The sequence below is a fragment of the Siphateles boraxobius genome, unplaced genomic scaffold, assembly GCF_051911475.1.
Source record: "Siphateles boraxobius isolate OS27281-9 unplaced genomic scaffold, OSU_SipBor_1 13, whole genome shotgun sequence".
NCBI classification, from domain to species: Eukaryota; Metazoa; Chordata; class Actinopteri; order Cypriniformes; family Leuciscidae; genus Siphateles; species Siphateles boraxobius.
In genome coordinates this window covers 16,665,991-16,683,681 of record NW_027508733.1, presented here as the reverse complement: position 1 = coordinate 16,683,681, position 17,691 = coordinate 16,665,991, and the positions used below count along the sequence as shown (strand labels likewise).

Here is a 17,691-nt window from a genome sequence, read left to right as displayed (position 1 = left end):
TAAGTAAAACCTGCTTTTTAGTAATGTAGTTTCTGAGCTAATCTCCTTGTTTTTCTAATGAATATAATGTCTGTATTTTGTAGTAATGAAGAGGGAAAGGAACACCTCAGTCAAAGAAAGTTGCTGCTACCCTTTAACTGCACCACTGGGGAGGGTGTCTTGTATGAGACTGGCCCCACACTGGACATCATCAATGACATTCAGAAACAGAGCAAAGCCCAGAAGATAAACAAACCTCCATCTCTGGACCCAGATTCTATTCTTGGCTCCATGCTGAACCAGGATCTTTCTGTCTGCAACCAGAACAATGACCCCAATTCACAGTTTACGCTTGACAAGGCTTTCAGGGATAGCCACGCCCTGCTCAATGTCCCTGGGAACACCTGGCAGCCGTCAGCCACAAACACTGTAGCTGAGATAAAGGAGGAAGGTGTGGTAAAGAACATGATGGAAACCTTGCAGCAGATTATCGGGGACACCACTTTTTGCGACAACCTTCAGGATTTTGATGTGGACAAATTGGAGCTGAAGGAGTGGGAGAACACTCTGCTCAGGATGAACTACAGCAACGATATGGATCTTAACAAAATCCTCACCAACGACATCCTCTCCTATGTCGAGGATGCACTTTTCAAGGAAAGTGGTGTTCAATTGTCTGAACAGCTTAAGGACCCGGGTCTATTTGTTGAGGGGCCGGAGTTACAGAATAACTTAGCTGCTAACCAGGCATTCAACTGCCAGACAGGGATGCTTGGTGGAACCCAAGGTCCGGGTGGGTTCATCGGAATTAACATCCATGATGGAGTGGATGCCAGTAGCCCTGGAAATGGGATGGCCAAGCTCACCCATATGGGGCAACAGATTTTACCTGGAGACTCTTTCGTCCAATCATTTGGACTAGACCAGACAACCCAAAGTATGCCCAGCAATAATAACATCATGTTTAATCCTTCTTTTGCCATGCAGTGTAGTCAGCAGCCGAGCCAAGTCAGGCTTGGTGCCGTGCAAGAGAACAGAATGATGCCATGTGGCCAGAGAAACCTACAGACTGGAAACCAGCCCCATCCCAACGCAATGACTATCCCTCTTCAAAGCCCTCTATTGCAGGGCACTTCCACCCTGCCAATAGGCTTCCAGAATTCACTTCCCCAACAACCGTCAATCAGTAAGAACCCTCAGTGGGTGTCCGACAGCAACATTATGGTGGATAACCTGCTGAACTCTTGTGGCCGTAATGTTTCAGGTTCACAAGATGAAGGACTGCACTCTTGCCCAACTACCCACTTACAAGGACAGTTTTCTCTTCACACTCAAAATCCTGCCAATCCGGGACTGCCTGCCTGGCAGAAATCCCAGCCTACCCCTCCGCAGGTCCCTAAATCGTTTTCCAGCGGGCATCAGAATATGACGGGCTTCATCGGCCAAGGGAAAGACGTCCAAAGAGACCTGCTTGGACAACTGTTGTCGCACACAAACGCACAAGCATTCGGGTCTGGCTTCCTGCCCCAGACAGCTGCAAATGGCGTCTATCCTCAGCAGACCTCCAACAGCTGCATGTTCACAAGCACGCCTCAACCCTCGGTGAATGGGATGCAGTATGGTTCTGCCGATCCAGTATCTTCAATGTCATCCTGCCAGAGGGCTAAAGGTCTGATTACCCAGAGTCCTACACAAGCATCCTGTTACTACCAGAGAGGTCCTAGCGAGTCAATCGTGGACACGCCAGTCATCCCACAGGAGGACACCAACATCAGCCCCATGGCCTGTCAAGTCCCACTTGGATTAACTCCAGATAACATGCTTGCTCAGCAGTATCTCTCCTGCAATGGCCAGACACAGGTAATCTGTACTAATTGAATCCATTGTATAATTATAACTTTAAATTAGCGTGCTCTCTAGATTACCGATCAAAGCAAAAACGTGTGTGCTCGCTTGCTTTTTTGCACACCGCTGGTTTGTTGAGAACTGCCGTTTTTACCCCAGGCTTAATGTGTCATCACACATCCAGGGCTTTTTTTTTTACAGGTTGGGTTATCTCAGCTCTACCATCAGTCACAAGTCTTTGTGGGAAAGAAAAGTTTGGGGATTTTACTTTTGTCACCATGTGTAAAGAAGTATTTTTGAAGAAGTCTAGAGCTACTGAGGGGGACAAATACTCTAGATTAATCTATTCACAATGTGCTCAGTTATTTTGTTTCAACATGTGGGCAATACAGAGTAGTTCTGGGTGACTAAACATATTTCTTGATGCAATTCAATTCTAATATACAAGCTTTCAATTTTGATTAATTTCAGTATATCTCAGTTATATTGTCCATTTTGCTTGGATATAAATAAAAAATTAATATATGCTGTTAAGATTTTGTCTTGGATAAGACAAAACCATTGTAGTTAAAGTTCTTTTAAATATGTACAAAACCCTGAATAGTAAAGGAAGCCATCAAAACAATGTGTCAGTAACCACAGGCTGGGTGCAAAAGTTCAAAATGTAGAGAGTTCTGCTTTAAATTCTTTTCCATGCACAACTTAAGGAATATCATGACATGATTACCATGGAATAGACAAAACATTCCTTTAATGGTTTCAATTTTGTCCCTTCACAGATTGCAAACCGTCCACTTGAGGAGAAAGGAACGTATCTCTTTCCCTCACTGGCCAATGGAACCACCTACTTTTCCGAGAACAACCAAAGCAATTGCTGTGACTATTAGTGGTAGATCCCACCCAATGTAGCGACTGACACATCAACAGTGCATTGCCTGTTTCTAGGAAAAAAACGCACTCATAAATACAGCAAGTTGTTTGTCCCTTCAAGAGAGATGCATCCGCTTCTGATGACACTCTGGGCTGAAAACCTAAGAGACATTACAGAACTTTGAAAGCAATTTTGACCACACATTTTTTCACACTTACCTACTTATTCACTTATTCACACCCTCTCTGATGAGAAATAAGCAGTAAAAGAAAGTTCATATTTATTTTTTTAAAGCATGTCCTTTCATCCCTGATTGGATTTCTTCTTTTTTTCCGCCATTCTGGAGTGGGATAGAGAGTGTAATGGCAAGGAGAGGTGTGTGAGCAAGTGTTTGTTTGTGTATATGTGTGTGCGCGAGGAAGCCTAGAGTTCATTTATGAAGTATGCAAAAGGAATGGAGCAACCTTTTAATTACGGGGACAAGATTCTGAGGTAAAGAAAAAACACCACCGAAATCAATAGTCCCAGAAAATCCCGTTTCTGCTACACAACACTTTTTCCATTCAAGGAGTAAAAATGAACAGTACAAGATACCCTCTTTAGTACCGTCTGCTCTTGCCACCCTTTTATGCTTGCCTTAAACATATGTTTCATGTCTATTACAACAATATCTAAATGTTATTGTTTATCATTTATTTGTTCAGTTTTTTTGTTAAATAATCGTCTTTTGTACTTTTGTATGCATATAATCGAAATTATGGAAATGCCATTGAGCCATTTTTTCCGCTTTTAATTAGCTGATTACACTCTTCCTTTCTATTCGCTTATATAGAAGAATAATAGTAATTCTTAAATCGTGTTGCGTGCCAGGAATCACAGCAGCCAGTGTATCCTGCCTCCAGAGGAAAGGTAAAATGTAGTGAGAGAAAAAGAGAGTTTTGAGAAGACATCACAGACAAGTCATCAAGAAGGATCCCAAACAAAAGTAAATATTAGTCGAAAAAGATTTGATAATTTTTTACGGCCACAGTGAAATTTTAATGACTTTTTTACTCGTCTATAGTGTCGTTCTTTACTCGTCTATGTCGTTATTGGTCAATCAGGAAATACAGCAGCAGCCAAAAAGTTTAGAGAATGTGTTCAAAAACCATTTCTGTGAATCGTTCGTAACACTATTCCTGCGTGAATTGTACGCATAGAATTGAATGCAATTTACACAGAAATGTGTCCCTTTAGTGTTTCGTGAATTAGGCCCAAAGTTTGTAGACCGCTTTGAGCCCTTTTTTTTCTTTTTTGAAGAATTTAAAGCCATTTGATTCAGCATTTTGAATGTATAAATATACCAAAACATTTGTATGAGATTACTCTTAGCTGTGGAATTATGACTGATTGGTTTTATTGTTTTTAAAAAAGGGTCACTACCTACTTTTTGAAAAGCCTTTTTACCTTCATTTTCTTGTAGAAACTTGTGTTTTCGACAGCTGTTGCTTCTGAGATTTGTTCTTCTACCCTGCAGTAAGAACAGAAAGTTTGGTGTGATAATAACAGTGAATAAATAATATTATATATATATATATATATATATATATGTATATATATAACCACAAACTCGTGCACCCGAAGCCTTTTCCTTTCATCATCTGAAATGGGAACACTGTGTGCCTTAATTTCTTTCTCCCCAAAGGATATTTCACCTATTCCCTCCCGTTTTAGCTCTATTTGGATGAAATGGTCGTGGCTTGCAGAGGAGGAAAGGAATTGAAATGGCAGCTATAATGGAATCTGAGAAGCAAAGTTTTTAACAACTGGTTGTTGTTAGCATGGACGGAATTGATTATGCTAGTTTGCTGAGTGTTGTACATAGCCTCACAGTTCAAGAGTTACATGACACGCATTTTGCCCGTTTGTTGTCTTAAGTGCCTTAAAACACCTTTTGTTTTCTGAGATTAGTGACTTTCTCCCTTCTGCTTTCGTTTGTACTGAAAGCTAAAGGAGCTGTCTTTGATGTAATGTTAGAGCGTTCTGTGTTTTATTGCTGGATGTCTGCTGGTTAAGAGAGGAGGTTAGTAAATCGCTAAATGGTCGTTTGGTTAATGGATGATCAGTTGGCTAATTGATACATTTATCAGTTTGTAAAGTTGACCGATTACGCACAAATAAAAGCAATGGATTTGTTTTGCTCTGATTTTCGTTTTCATGCTTTAAAATATCTTTCACGCCATGTCCTTCGACGCGATAAAGCTCCGTCCACAATGATGTATATTAAATCAGTGGTTCTCAAGTGGTTTTGCTTCAAGACAGATTTGACAGTGGCATTTATCATACAAATGTCATTTCAATCAAATGTTTAATAGCTTTATATGGCGGAGATGCCATTTTGTTCATAGCTACTATTTATGCAACTCAAGTACTCGCAATTGAATTTTTTCCACACTTGTGTGAAATTGAAAACGAACATTTTCTCAATCTATTTTTTGCTTTGCTTACTTAAATGCCCTTAATGGTGTTTTATAATAATGTTAATTTGATATTAAATTCGAAACAATATCAATTCCTGCATTCATTCGCCGTTTAAAACACATTGTGGTGTTTGGGTCATATTGTTTCAATCAAAACAGACCTGCGACCCAATTTTTGGGCTGCGACCCACCAGTTGAGAACCACTGTATTTGAGATTAGATCTTTTTTAAACTGAAATTTGGCTTTTTAGTGATGACAGACAGATTACTTGTCGCTTTAATCCTGTCCATCTGCTTAGGAATCTCTACTATTACACTATGTTTATGACTTAAGTAGGGTGCCTAAATATTAGTAATTTGTGACTAGACAGGGTTTAGTGGTCCAGAAAATTACCCTTTAATTTGCTGTACCTGTAAAATGCAGTTAAAATTAAAGGGGAACTAGGCAACTAGCCATTTCTTGGCTGATTTTCACTTTTGTTGTCGCATGTTTTCTCAACGAGCTCCCCCTACAGCTGTGAGGCGTATATTTCACAACACTGTCGTAAAAAATTCACTTGCGGCACCCTCCTCCCCCTTTCTATCGCTGCTCATGTGCATTTGTTATTATCGGAGCCGGCCAACTTTATCGTGTGGCGCTATGTCTACCGAGGTGGGTAATACATCATACACAGTATCATAGAACATTGACGAATTGTCGAATTGCTGTAAAGCAGATCGTGATTCTCGCTTGTTCTCGCTTCTCACGAGACTTCCTATTTCCAATTTACCGGGACGTTAGTCCCCATGTTGCAAGGTTGGTTTTCCGCCTGGGAACGCTGGGGGGAGCGGGGAAAGTCACCATTTTCACCAGAAAAGATTATTTAACCTTCCAAATGATTTCTTTATTAAGTTGAAATAGTTGCCTAGTTCCCCTTTAAAATTGGTTCACAGTGGACAAAACACCAATAATCGACCTCTGCATTGAACTCCCCCAGTGCCAAAAAAAAATCATTCATTCATGTTAGGACGTCCTCACCATTCACCACTAAACTACGAATCCTTCAGGAAGAAATACTACTTAACAATTCAGATGCCCGTGTCTTTGCTTAACAACATGTTTGTGAGGCCTCTCTTTAAATGCAGTATCTTTGTTTATTTGTTGTATTATTGTATGTTTGTTTCTTTGCTTGTGCACCCAGCATTATAAATGCTTTTATGTGTAGGCTACTATATATCTTTTGTACATTGTTCCGCACAACTGTAAAATATATACGCAAATGGATGTCCCACAAATAAAAGTTGTACACACACTTCTATATTACATATATAAAATATAGCTTTTGTTTGTTTTGTATTTGTATTATCTATTGATTTTTTTGTGCTGTGCCTCTCATTATTGATATCGTTATCATATTAAACGGGGGTCAATGACTCAATGGCTTTAGCTGGTCATTTTATTGGACATGTTTAAATGCACAAAAACTGGATAGATAGGCCAGCTGATAGATAGATAGATAGATAGATAGATAGATAGATAGATAGATAGATAGATAGATAGATAGATAGATAGATAGATAGATATTTTATGACGTTATATGCCTGCTTCTGATTGCATCAACCATCGTTTAGCCTAAAAAGTAATAATGTCCAAGTCATCATAGATCCAGTCAGAGATGTATTTAAGCCCTTTTTACACCTAGCTGGTATTAAGATGCGTTTTTGGTCGATCGGATCACAAGTGGGCGACGCTAAATACAGATGTAAAAGGGATCTAAAAACGTTTTGAGCTTGTCAACTTTCGACCACTTCAGAGGTAGTCGAAAACTCATTTTGGACTATAGTCCGAATGAATAAAATTTGATCGACTCAGAAAAAGTTTGCACAAGCAAGTTGACAGGCTTTTGGTTGTGGATAGTAAAACACATCTACAACATTTATCAAGTTCATGGATAATTATGCATTTGTTAAATCATTATCAGTCTCAGTCCCTCGTCTATTTGTGATCCGATCGACCAAAACGACCATGTGTAAACAGCGCCTCATAGTCATTTCTGGTTAATATTGAGATCCCTTCCCTTTATTACTCACTTGTCCTCCACCATTCCCAAGGCAATTGTCGTATACTGACCCAGTACAGCATATCTTAAAAACTACAGCCAATCAACAATTTTAAGCATTGACTATTTGGCTATAGACCGACAGATGGGTGTAGTTTACCTGAGTTTACCACATGGGGGCGCTAATGTATATATTTCGAATGTGTGCCAGTAGGCCTACATATACTGTAGGACTACTATTTCATCATGTATAACGTTAATGTACTACAAGTGTAAAATGAAACTTTTAACAAGGCGAGTTAAATTAGTCGTTCTGCCCTGCTTCAATTGACGAAAGAACAAAGAAATAATATGGGTTTTCTTGTAACTACTTGGTGTGGTTGGCCACAGTTTTATAGAGTGGCCTAAAACAAAATTGGGGAGATACAATCACTTTTGAATAATCTTTTATTCATTAGGCTACCTCGCTTTAAATGCATGCGTATAAAACAGATGTGTGCAATGTGTATGAAATAGTCAGTAGGCTAGCTTGCATGCACTTGAAGGGATTTTGCTGTGGTCCATAAACGAGTATTATAATACCGTCATTATAGTCAATAAATGTTGAAAAGCAATAAACGCTTCTGAAAGCGCAGGAAATGATGCGTCATTTCAAGTTAGCAAAAGGGAATTGACTCTGCAACGGGCCTCTTTGCAAGCAGCATATTCATATAATATCGCAATAAAACGGTAAATAGGGAATAATGACTAAACTAATGAAAAGTTCTCATTGCATAAAAGCATTAACACCGCATTAAAATATCACTGGAATTTTTAGGGAGTAAACTCGATCACTTAAATTATTCATATTTTTTATTATTGCGTAAATTTGTTTCACAGTTCCAACATGCTGATTACTATTATTATTATTATAGCCTATCTATATTTTTAGTAGCCTAACATTAAAAAAGGAAATTTATTTGATTTAAAATATTTATTTAGGTCTTAATGTTTATTGTATTTAATTTCAGGGAGATCATGCGATTTTTGTAACAAATCCTGCGAGGTGCTCTGTCTGATTGGCCAAAAGTGTCCAGGATTCTAATGAAGATTAATCAGCCTCGCGAGCGATTCTTGCCCATGTTCTTGCCCTGCGTCTCAATGTCCATACTATCCATCATCCTAAACCGTGTCCCAGAGCATAGTATGTTGAAAAGAGTAGGCTATGCCAGATGTCCCCGGATGGTCTACTTTTCCCGGTGGATTTTCGAAGTGTGGATCCGTGCACTCTAATATTCCCCACAACCCACTGCGCTTTGGAGAAGGAACTACAAACACGAGTAAAAACTGTTTTAAAAAAACTACAAAACATGGCGGATATGCGTGAACGACGGTGAGAGGTTTAGATAAAGGTTTAAATGACTAATCAAAGTTTAACTCGATATAAAAATATTTATTTATGGTTATCCGTGTTATATTTCATCTGCAGTAACAATGTGGACTTTTATAAAGATGAGTTTGGCCATTAACTTTTAAATGCATCATTATGCAATCATATGAGGAGAGTTCGTTGCATGAAAGACCCGCGACTGCAGATCAAAGTGCTTCTGCATTTATCTCCGATACGATAGGAAATTAAATGTGGAGGATTTTATCTTTGACAAGATGATTGAATTTGATGAGTCAGTTTGCGACAGGATGCGTGTAACTAGCAACAGAGCAACCGAACCGTTAAAGGGTTAGTTCACCCAAAAACGAAAATGATGTCCTTAATGACTCACCCTCATGTCACTCCAAGCCCGTAAGACCTCCGTTCATCTTCAGAGCACAGTTTAAGATATTTTAGATTCAGTCCGAGAGCTTTCTGTCCCTCCATTGAAAATGTATGTACGGTATACTGTCCTTGTCCAGAAAGGAAATAAAGACATCATCAAAGTAGTCCATGTGACATCAGTGGGTTAGTTAGAATGTTTTGAAGCATCGGAAATACATTTTGGTCCAAAAATAACAAAAACTGCGACTTTATTCAGCATTGTATTGTCTTCCGGTTCTGTTGGGGATCCGCGTTCACGAGTCCGCAGTGACGCTGCTTACGTAAGATGCTGCTGACGTGTATCTGGTGCGTCCGTGTATTCGGGTTCAAATTTATTTGGCTGGGCAAAAAAATGCAAGTCTTCCTCTGTGTGGAAATCCTTAGACATGTTTGTGAAGATTGTTTTGTTTCCAGTGTGCGTCTCCCTCAGACTGTAAACGAAGCTCGGGCGCACCAGACACACGTCAGCAGCGTCTTACGTCAGCACTGAACGCGGATCCCCAACAGAACCGGAAGTGAATACAATGCTGAATAAAGTCGTAGTTTTTGTTATTTTTGGACCAAAATGTATTTCCGATGCTTCAAAACATTCTAACTAACCCACTGATGTCACATGGACTACTTTGATGATGTCTTTATTTCCTTTCTGGACAAGGACAGTATACCGTACATAGATTTTCAATGGAGGGACAGAAAGCTCTCGGACTGAATCTAAAATATCTTAAACTGTGCTCTGAAGATGAACGGAGGTCTTACGGGCTTGGAGTGACATGAGGGTGAGTCATTAATGACATCATTTTCGTTTTTGGGTGAACTAACCCTTTAAAGACGTGAAGATATGTCCCAAAGCTTGTCTAACTCTTCTGCTACACACTCAAAAGTATGCACTGTTCCTTCACTAAAAGAGTACATATTTTTAGGGCGTAGTATTATGTAGGCGAATTGAGACGCCGTAACCTTGCAATCTCATTAATATTCATAAACAAATTTGTTTATGAATTTGTTGCGCCCATAGGTTGCGCGCCTAATTATAAACGTCTGCCTTTCAGCAAATGTATTAGGCCTACGCTTATGACTAGACCATGCGTCACGTCTCTTTATTAATATTCACCAGCGAGAAATCGTAATTTTGAACTCCGTTGACCAATCATGGGAGACGTAAAGTCTGACGTCCTGTATCCTAGGAGATTTTTCCCCTGGTGCTCGGCGCGCGCTCCTGCGCAAATCTGTGCCGGTTGCCTGGTCAACCAAATGCGCGTGCCCCTGCAAGCTGATGTCGGGGGCGCGCAGTTTGAGGACTTAGTGGAGCAGCTCGGCCAAAAAAATGAATTGGACACGAAGCCTGGAACAAATTATGATTCTGGGTTTGGTTTGTTTCTGTGTAAATATAAATTATAATGTATTATTTTAACCAAGCAAATGACTTTTGGAGAGCTGTTTACACAAACTCAGCCGCACTCAGGATGAAGAATATGATAACGAGGACCTGCTGTCACTTCTCTTATGGACGCTGAAATATATTTGAAGAGGAATTACACTTTTTGCATCTCTTTTTTGGTGTTTTAAGTTTATAGGACCGATATTAATTGCAGTTTGGTCATGTTGTAGCAGTAGCTATGGGTGCCTTTTTGCACAATTGATAACATAGGCCTATTATATTTATTTTAGAATTTAAACACATATTGCCTGTAAAATAAATCATTTTTATTACAGTTTTTAAAAGTAGAAAGAGTTTGTTTTCGGGATTGTAGTATCTGTTAGAAATCGTGGGGTGAATTTATTGGACCCGAAGAGTTGGATTATACTGACGCCTTAAACATGTATGCAGGACGAAAAAGAAGAAAACCAGTGCAAAGAGCGTAAGTGCTACAAATAAATGTGTGTGTGTGTGTGTGTGTGTGTGTGTGTGTGTGTGTGTGTGTGTGTGTGTGTGTGTGTGTGTGTGTGTGTGTGTGTGTGTGTGTGGTGAACACTGTGGACATGTGGTCCATAATTAGATCATACAAACAAATAAATAGTGTCATACAATTTTCATTGATAATTGATGTTGTTGAAGTTTTTGTTGGTCTTTCTGACCCAAAAACTCAGTAGCCAACTGTAAAGTAAAATGTACGTCTGACCCACATCGCACGTGTAATCTTCTAGGACCTTCTATCTGAAGTAAATATTTATATTTACAGTTATTATTCTATTTAAGGTCATCAAAGCCTCGCTGGTATGAGTTTTACAACCCAGTGCTGCAATATTTGTTTTAATGTACAGTAGTAGGCTAGCCTATGTGTACAATGATATTATAGTCTGCATGCACTCGTGCTCATTTATAGTCAACTTATAGGCTATAGGCCTGAGGTGTTCTGTCCTTTTCGTTTTCAATTTTTGATCAAATGAAACTATCAGGTACAAAAAAAAAAAAAACACTTTAGGCTAAATTTCGCGAAATTAAATTAAGTTAAAAAACCCCAATTCTGTTGTGCACATGAGCGCTGCACGCAAATATTTTATTTTATATAATGCAGCTGTATATGTTATATATTTTATATAATGCAGTATGTTGTATTTATTATTTTATCTTGCATAATATTTTATTTATTGTTTTATTTTATTGATATTTTGCGTATAATAATAGGCCTAAGTCACATTTTTATCAGAACATGATTTTTTTTTTAAATACATGTTTACTAGATTTAGCCTAGAATGTATATTGCTAACAATTATATTTACTGGTAAATATTTTTTTTAATAATTGTAATAAAACACCTTAATTAGCCTATATATAATTTTAAAGTTTAAAATCACTTCATTGCTGAAGTGTAAACCAAATAGATATCGTAATCTAATATTACATTTTGCAAATCATTCAGAGCTAATTTTATACTCTTAAATAATAGATTTACAAATTATAGCAATTTTTTTTATATTTTAAAAATATTTTTCAGTATATTGCGTTTTTTTTTTTTTTGTAATTCAAGTTTTTATTCTTTTCATCCAGTACATGACAACACATGTATCAATACTGCTTGCAAGGCCAGAATATTACAGCGGTTAAATGTAATAAAAAAGTAAATGTATTAATAAATGGTCAGAGAAGAAAAAAAAAATAATAATAAATAAATAAATAATAATAATAAAATAAAATAAATAAGTAAATTATTATTTCACATGTAAAGACAACGTCACAAATGACCAAAAATCTTCCCAAGCAGGAATATATTGCGTTTTTTTTAAAGATTTCAATTAGACAATCACTTCAGTGTCTGCATTGATTGTTTCCTTACAATTTTCCCTTTTTGAATTCATATATCTTTAAATTGATCTATTGACGTCTTTTGTTTATTATGATACATTTTGATTAGAATGAAATCTATAATGTAAATCATATTTACAGTAACAGACAAATTATGTTTTATAATTGATGGCAATATCTAAAATATTTGGACATTTTTTGGTCACCGTGAGGAAAACAGCTTATAAATCATACAGAATTATAATTGTTTTAAATGTAAAAATGCAGAAAGTTTTCTGTGATGGGTGGGTTAGGGTTACTGGATAGAATATACAGTTTGAACATTATTCAAATCATTAGCTATGTCTGTAAATTCCCCATAAAACATGGAAACCCAACGTGTGTGTGTGTGTGTGTGTGTGTGTGTGTGTGTGTGTGTGTGTGTGTGTGTGTGTGTTTGTGTGTGTGTGTGTGTGTGTGTGTGTGTGTGTGTGTGTGTGTGTGTGTGTGTGTGTGTGTGTGTGTGTGGGGCTTTATGTTGGGGTGGTGACCCAAATGTGATTATTCGTACAAACAAAGGTACACAAATTTCCTTAAAATCAAACACTGAAATTTATTACTAATACTGAGAACAGCACAGACCCAACAATATGCAAAATTATTAAATGTGACAGGTAGATTAGGAAAGTTGACGATTGAGTAAATTTAGTAAAAATAGCTTGTGGGACACTGAATGGGGTTTTAGTATTTTCATGTTGTCTGTGATTTTGTCATTGAAAAAACGCTGTTGAATGTGATTTAAAGAGTTGGTTCTTGTGCGCTCGTCCTCAGGGTGAAGCAGCCCCCAAATGAAGGGGGGAAGTCTAACCCGTCCAAACGCCATCGAGACCGGCTAAACTCCGAGTTGGACCGGCTGGCCAGTCTCCTTCCGTTTCCCGAGGAGGTCACGAGCAGCCTGGATAAACTCTCCATCCTGCGTCTGAGTGTCAGTTACCTGCGTGCTAAGAACTTCTTCTCTGGTGAGTTCACGTGGAGCTTGATGACTTGTGTGTATTGGACAAGATGTGGGTGGATGTGTGTAGCTGAGACTGACAGTGATTGTTGTAGCACTTTACAGGACGAATTTGTAGCACTTGACAGGATTGTGTGTAGCACCATAATGTTGGGTCAGGCATAACAGTCTGCTGTTTAGACACAGTGGGAAAGATCATCATTTGAGTTAAGCTGAGGACAAATGAAAATACAAACAACTTAACATGCCTTAATCCATTATAGACTGTCATATCGTACACTTACTGACTACTTAAACAACTAAATAGATAGATTGATTGACAGACAGGTGGACAGAGAGATAAATGAACAGATAGACTGGAAAACAGACAAATGGATAGATGGTTAATTAAATGAATAGATAGATAGATAGATAGATAGATAGATAGATAGATAGATAGATAGATAGATAGATAGATAGATAGATAGATTAACCTATATATCAAATAGATATACAGATAAATAAACAACAAATATATACATTAATAAGTGAACAGATATATCGACAAACAGGCGGACAGATAAACGAACAAATAGATAAACAAACTAATTGTTATATGGATTCATGAATAGATAGACACACAAATAGGCAGAAGGAGTGAAAAAATACATGAACAGGTCAACAAACAAGCAGATATTTAAGTAGATAGATAAAACATTGTTGTTGTTTTTTTGTCTTTTCCCTCCCCTAAATATGTATTTCTGTTCCCAAATTTACATACGTAAGCTGTTTTGTTATGTTGCTTGTTAGTGTCACGTATGTGAAGCTCGTCTCCCTCAGCAGGATCATTTGTTTGGTTTTGGGGTTTGAGCGTAGAAAAGCGCCACCTTCAGCACTTTAACCTTCGTTTTCTGTATTCACACACAAAGCTTTTGGCCGAAGCTGTTGTTGCCCGGTTTATCCCTTCGCCCTTCCCTTCCATCTTATGAAGGGAACATCATAACAATACGTCAATGCGGTTACAGCGGGTGGATCATGTGAGTTCTGCAGCTCAAGGATAACTCTTTCTTTCCATTCAGTCAACAAATGACAAACTCAGAGCAAATTTGCGTCTGTAATCGCAGTGTTTTGGGAAATATGTCATTGTCTCTGTGTCTCTGGAATGGAGCGTGGACGTGCTGCGCTGCACTGCGGGAACGGGCCTCCTCTGAGGCATGAATAATTGAACATAACGAGCTTAAAGAATTTATAAAATGGAGGGGTGTGTTTATTTAAGGAAGTGGGGTTTAAAATGGCTGTTCAGGTGAACGCGAACGGATGATTGAGGGATCTAGCATGTAGCTGCGCTTATGAATTATCTTGTGTTGTTGCTAACAATGGCTGATTGTTCAAAGATGTCACTGACAATTGCAGTCGTTGCGACATCATTGACGATGTTGTTGATGTTATTGCAAGGATAATTATTATGAATCGTCATTCAATTTACTTCCAAGCGTTATTATTGCTATCCAACAGGAGTTTGATGTCTCGAAATATACAAGCACTATAATACAACCCCAAATCAGAAAAAGTTGGGACATTTTTTAAAATGCAATAAAATCAAGAATCTGTGATATGTTAATTCTATTTAACCTTTTATTAACTGACAAAAGTACAAAGAAACGTTTTCCAATGTTTTCACTGACCAATATAATTGTATTTTGTAAATATGAAAAAAAATTGATTTTGATGGCTGCAACACACCCCAAAAAAGTTGGGACAGAGACCAAATAAAAGTGAAAAGATTATCCAAATTAGATTATCCGACTCTTTTGAAACAGTCCACAATGAGCAGGTGAATTGGTAATAGTTGAGGGTATCGTGTTTGGGTGTAAAAGTGCTTTTTAAGCAAAGATGGGTCATGGCTCATCACTTTGTGCCAAATATCATGAGAGAATTGTCAAATAATTAAAAAATCCCATTTCTCAATGCAAGATTGCAAAGAATTTATGCCTCTCATCATCTTCCATACATAATATTGTCACAAGATTCAGGGAATCCAGAGAAATCTCAGTCTGTGTTGGATAAGGCAGTAGACCTTTGTTGAATGTGCGTGACCTTTGAGCCCTCAGATGGCATTGCACAAGATACCATCATGCTACTCTGTTAAATACAGACACATGTGCTCAGGAGTAATTTGGAAAACCGTTTTCACTGAACACAGTCTGACGCTGCATCAAGAAATGCCACTTGAATCTCTGTTATGCAAGGAGAAAGCTTTACATCAGTTCTATGTGGAGATGCCGGCGAGTTCTCTGGGCCTGAGCTCATCTCAGATGGTCTAGAAGAAAGTGGAAATGTGTGCTGTGGTCAGATGAGTCCATGTTTCAGCTTGTTTTTGGGAGAAAATGGACATCAAGTTCTCAGTCCCAAAGACGAAAGGGACCAACCAGACTTTCACCAGCGACAGGTGCAAAAGCAAACATCTGTGCTGGTATTGAGGAGCATCATTGCAAACGGTATGGGTAACTTGCATTATTGTGAAGCCATTGACATGGAGGCATGTATTTGGATTGTACAGAGACATAAACTGCCATCAAGATGACATCTTTCCTGGGAAGCAAGACAATGCCAGGTCTCATTCTGCACGTGCAAAAACTGAGTGGTTTCTAGACACTCTGCAGCATAGAAGGGATGTGCCTGCCTGTTTACTGCAGTCCAGATATGTCTCTTATGGAAAATGTATGACCCATCATGAAAAGGAGAATCAGGCAATGATGACCACAGACTGTTGAGCGGCTGTCTTGTATCAGACAAGATTGGGCAAATATTCCACTAGCAAAACTCCAACGATTAGTAACCTCAACTCCCAAATGATTAAAAGTGTAATTAAAAGGAAAGGTGATGTGACACAGTGTCTCTGTCTCTGTCCCAACTTTTTTGGGGTGTGTTGCAGCCATCAAAATCAAAATTTGTTCATATTTACAAAATACAATTATGTTGGTCAGTGAAAACATTGGAAAACGTTTCTTTGTACTTTTGTCAGTTAATAAAAGGTTAAATAGAATGAAAAAATCACAGATTCTTGATTTTATTGCATTTTACAAAATGTCCCAACTTTTTTTTTGTATTTAATTAACATTACTGAAAACTGCTTCAGAGCTTTTTTATGTTCAAATATTTTCACACAAAAAACATTCATGGGTTGATTTCCAAGTGAAACAAATATAAGACCTTATTGTGAAATAAGGTCTCTAAATGACAGGAAGTTGGAAGGGAGGACTTTGTGATGTCACCAAAATAAGGAAAGTTGTTTTAGAGCAAGTTACATTTGAAAAATTACAAAGAAAAAACACTTTATTTTATTTTAGGATGTTGCGTTCTCTCATAAAAATCTTCCCGCCAATTAAAATTTTTCGAACTCGTCCTAGACTCTTCGGGCCCTAATTTAACGATCTAAGCACATGGTCTAAAGCGCATGGCGCCCTTAGTGCGAGTCCGAATCCACTTTTGCTTGTTTAACGACAGGAAAAATGGTCGGCTCACCCGGCGCATGGTATCTTAATGAGTAATAGGTGTGTTTTGGGCGTAACGTACAATAAACCAATCAGAGATTCATCTCCCATTCCCTTTAAAAGCCAGTTGCGCTCGTGCCAAGGTGGATTCGCTATTTACATGGTGGATTTTGCAAGCAGAAAAACTGAATGCTTCTCCAGAGAGGAAACGGATCTGCTCGTGCACAAGGTTAAAGCGAGCAAGCAGACCAAAGTGTACACGCGTTGTGGACCCGCCTATTGGCCACACATTACTTACGTGTTCTTTAAATAACAAAAAAAATATTGCGCCATTGACTTTAGACCAGGTTTCAGTTGGTCAATGGTGCAGTCTATTTCAGTTGCCTCAAAATAGCAACGTGCCAACAATGCACCTGAACACACCTCGTTTTCAGACCAGCACGCCCATGGGCGCACAAGTGGGCACACAAATGCATTTGCTATTTAAACAACATGGCGCAGGACGTGAAAATGATAACTGCGTCAGGCTAGCAAATTAAAAACAATTGCGGCGCCGGGTGTATGATAGGGCCCTTCGTCTGATTTTCACCAAAATTGCCTCAGATCATCATCAGACCCCTCTAGCAAAAAGTTATTAAATGCTTTTTGATAGACTGAACCATTCTTGTAGCTCTTTAATGAATTTGACGAAGAACACGGAAAAATGGACATCTCCACAATGCTTTGGCTTAATTTAACGATACTTGGTATCCGTCATTACAATCAATGTACAATATCACTGATAAATTAAACCTTTTTGTGAAATAGTCGGATAAATGTGCTTAGAGACTGACTCTGGATCAGCGTAAACGCTTTCTGAAGGCCTCGTCTGGGAGGGAGCAGTGGCGCCACCAGGGGGTGACTCCTGGCCACCCCACTGGCCACCCCAATGACCAGTATAAATTTTAGTAGCATCAGTTATGCATTTCATAAATAAGTCAAAAATATTCTCTAGTAAA

At 38.3% G+C, this 17,691-nt stretch overlaps 2 protein-coding genes across 2 annotated transcripts in view; both read left to right on the top strand.

The window, feature by feature from the left end:
- ahr2 (aryl hydrocarbon receptor 2) overlaps positions 1 to 6,468 on the top strand; it is an 83,098-nt gene extending 76,630 nt beyond the window's left edge. Inside the window, exons 10-11 of the mRNA XM_077226210.1 lie at positions 84 to 1,839; positions 2,604 to 6,468. Coding sequence (XP_077082325.1) covers positions 84 to 1,839; positions 2,604 to 2,711 — 1,864 coding nt within the window. The 3' untranslated portion in view covers positions 2,712 to 6,468. The remainder of the gene's footprint in view (positions 1 to 83; positions 1,840 to 2,603) is intronic.
- Positions 6,469 to 10,244: 3,776 nt separating this feature from the next.
- ahr1b (aryl hydrocarbon receptor 1b) overlaps positions 10,245 to 17,691 on the top strand; it is a 55,129-nt gene continuing 47,682 nt past the window's right edge. Inside the window, exons 1-2 of the mRNA XM_077226212.1 lie at positions 10,245 to 10,844; positions 13,040 to 13,227. Of these exons, the coding sequence (XP_077082327.1) occupies positions 10,804 to 10,844; positions 13,040 to 13,227 (229 nt within the window). The 5' untranslated portion in view covers positions 10,245 to 10,803. The remainder of the gene's footprint in view (positions 10,845 to 13,039; positions 13,228 to 17,691) is intronic.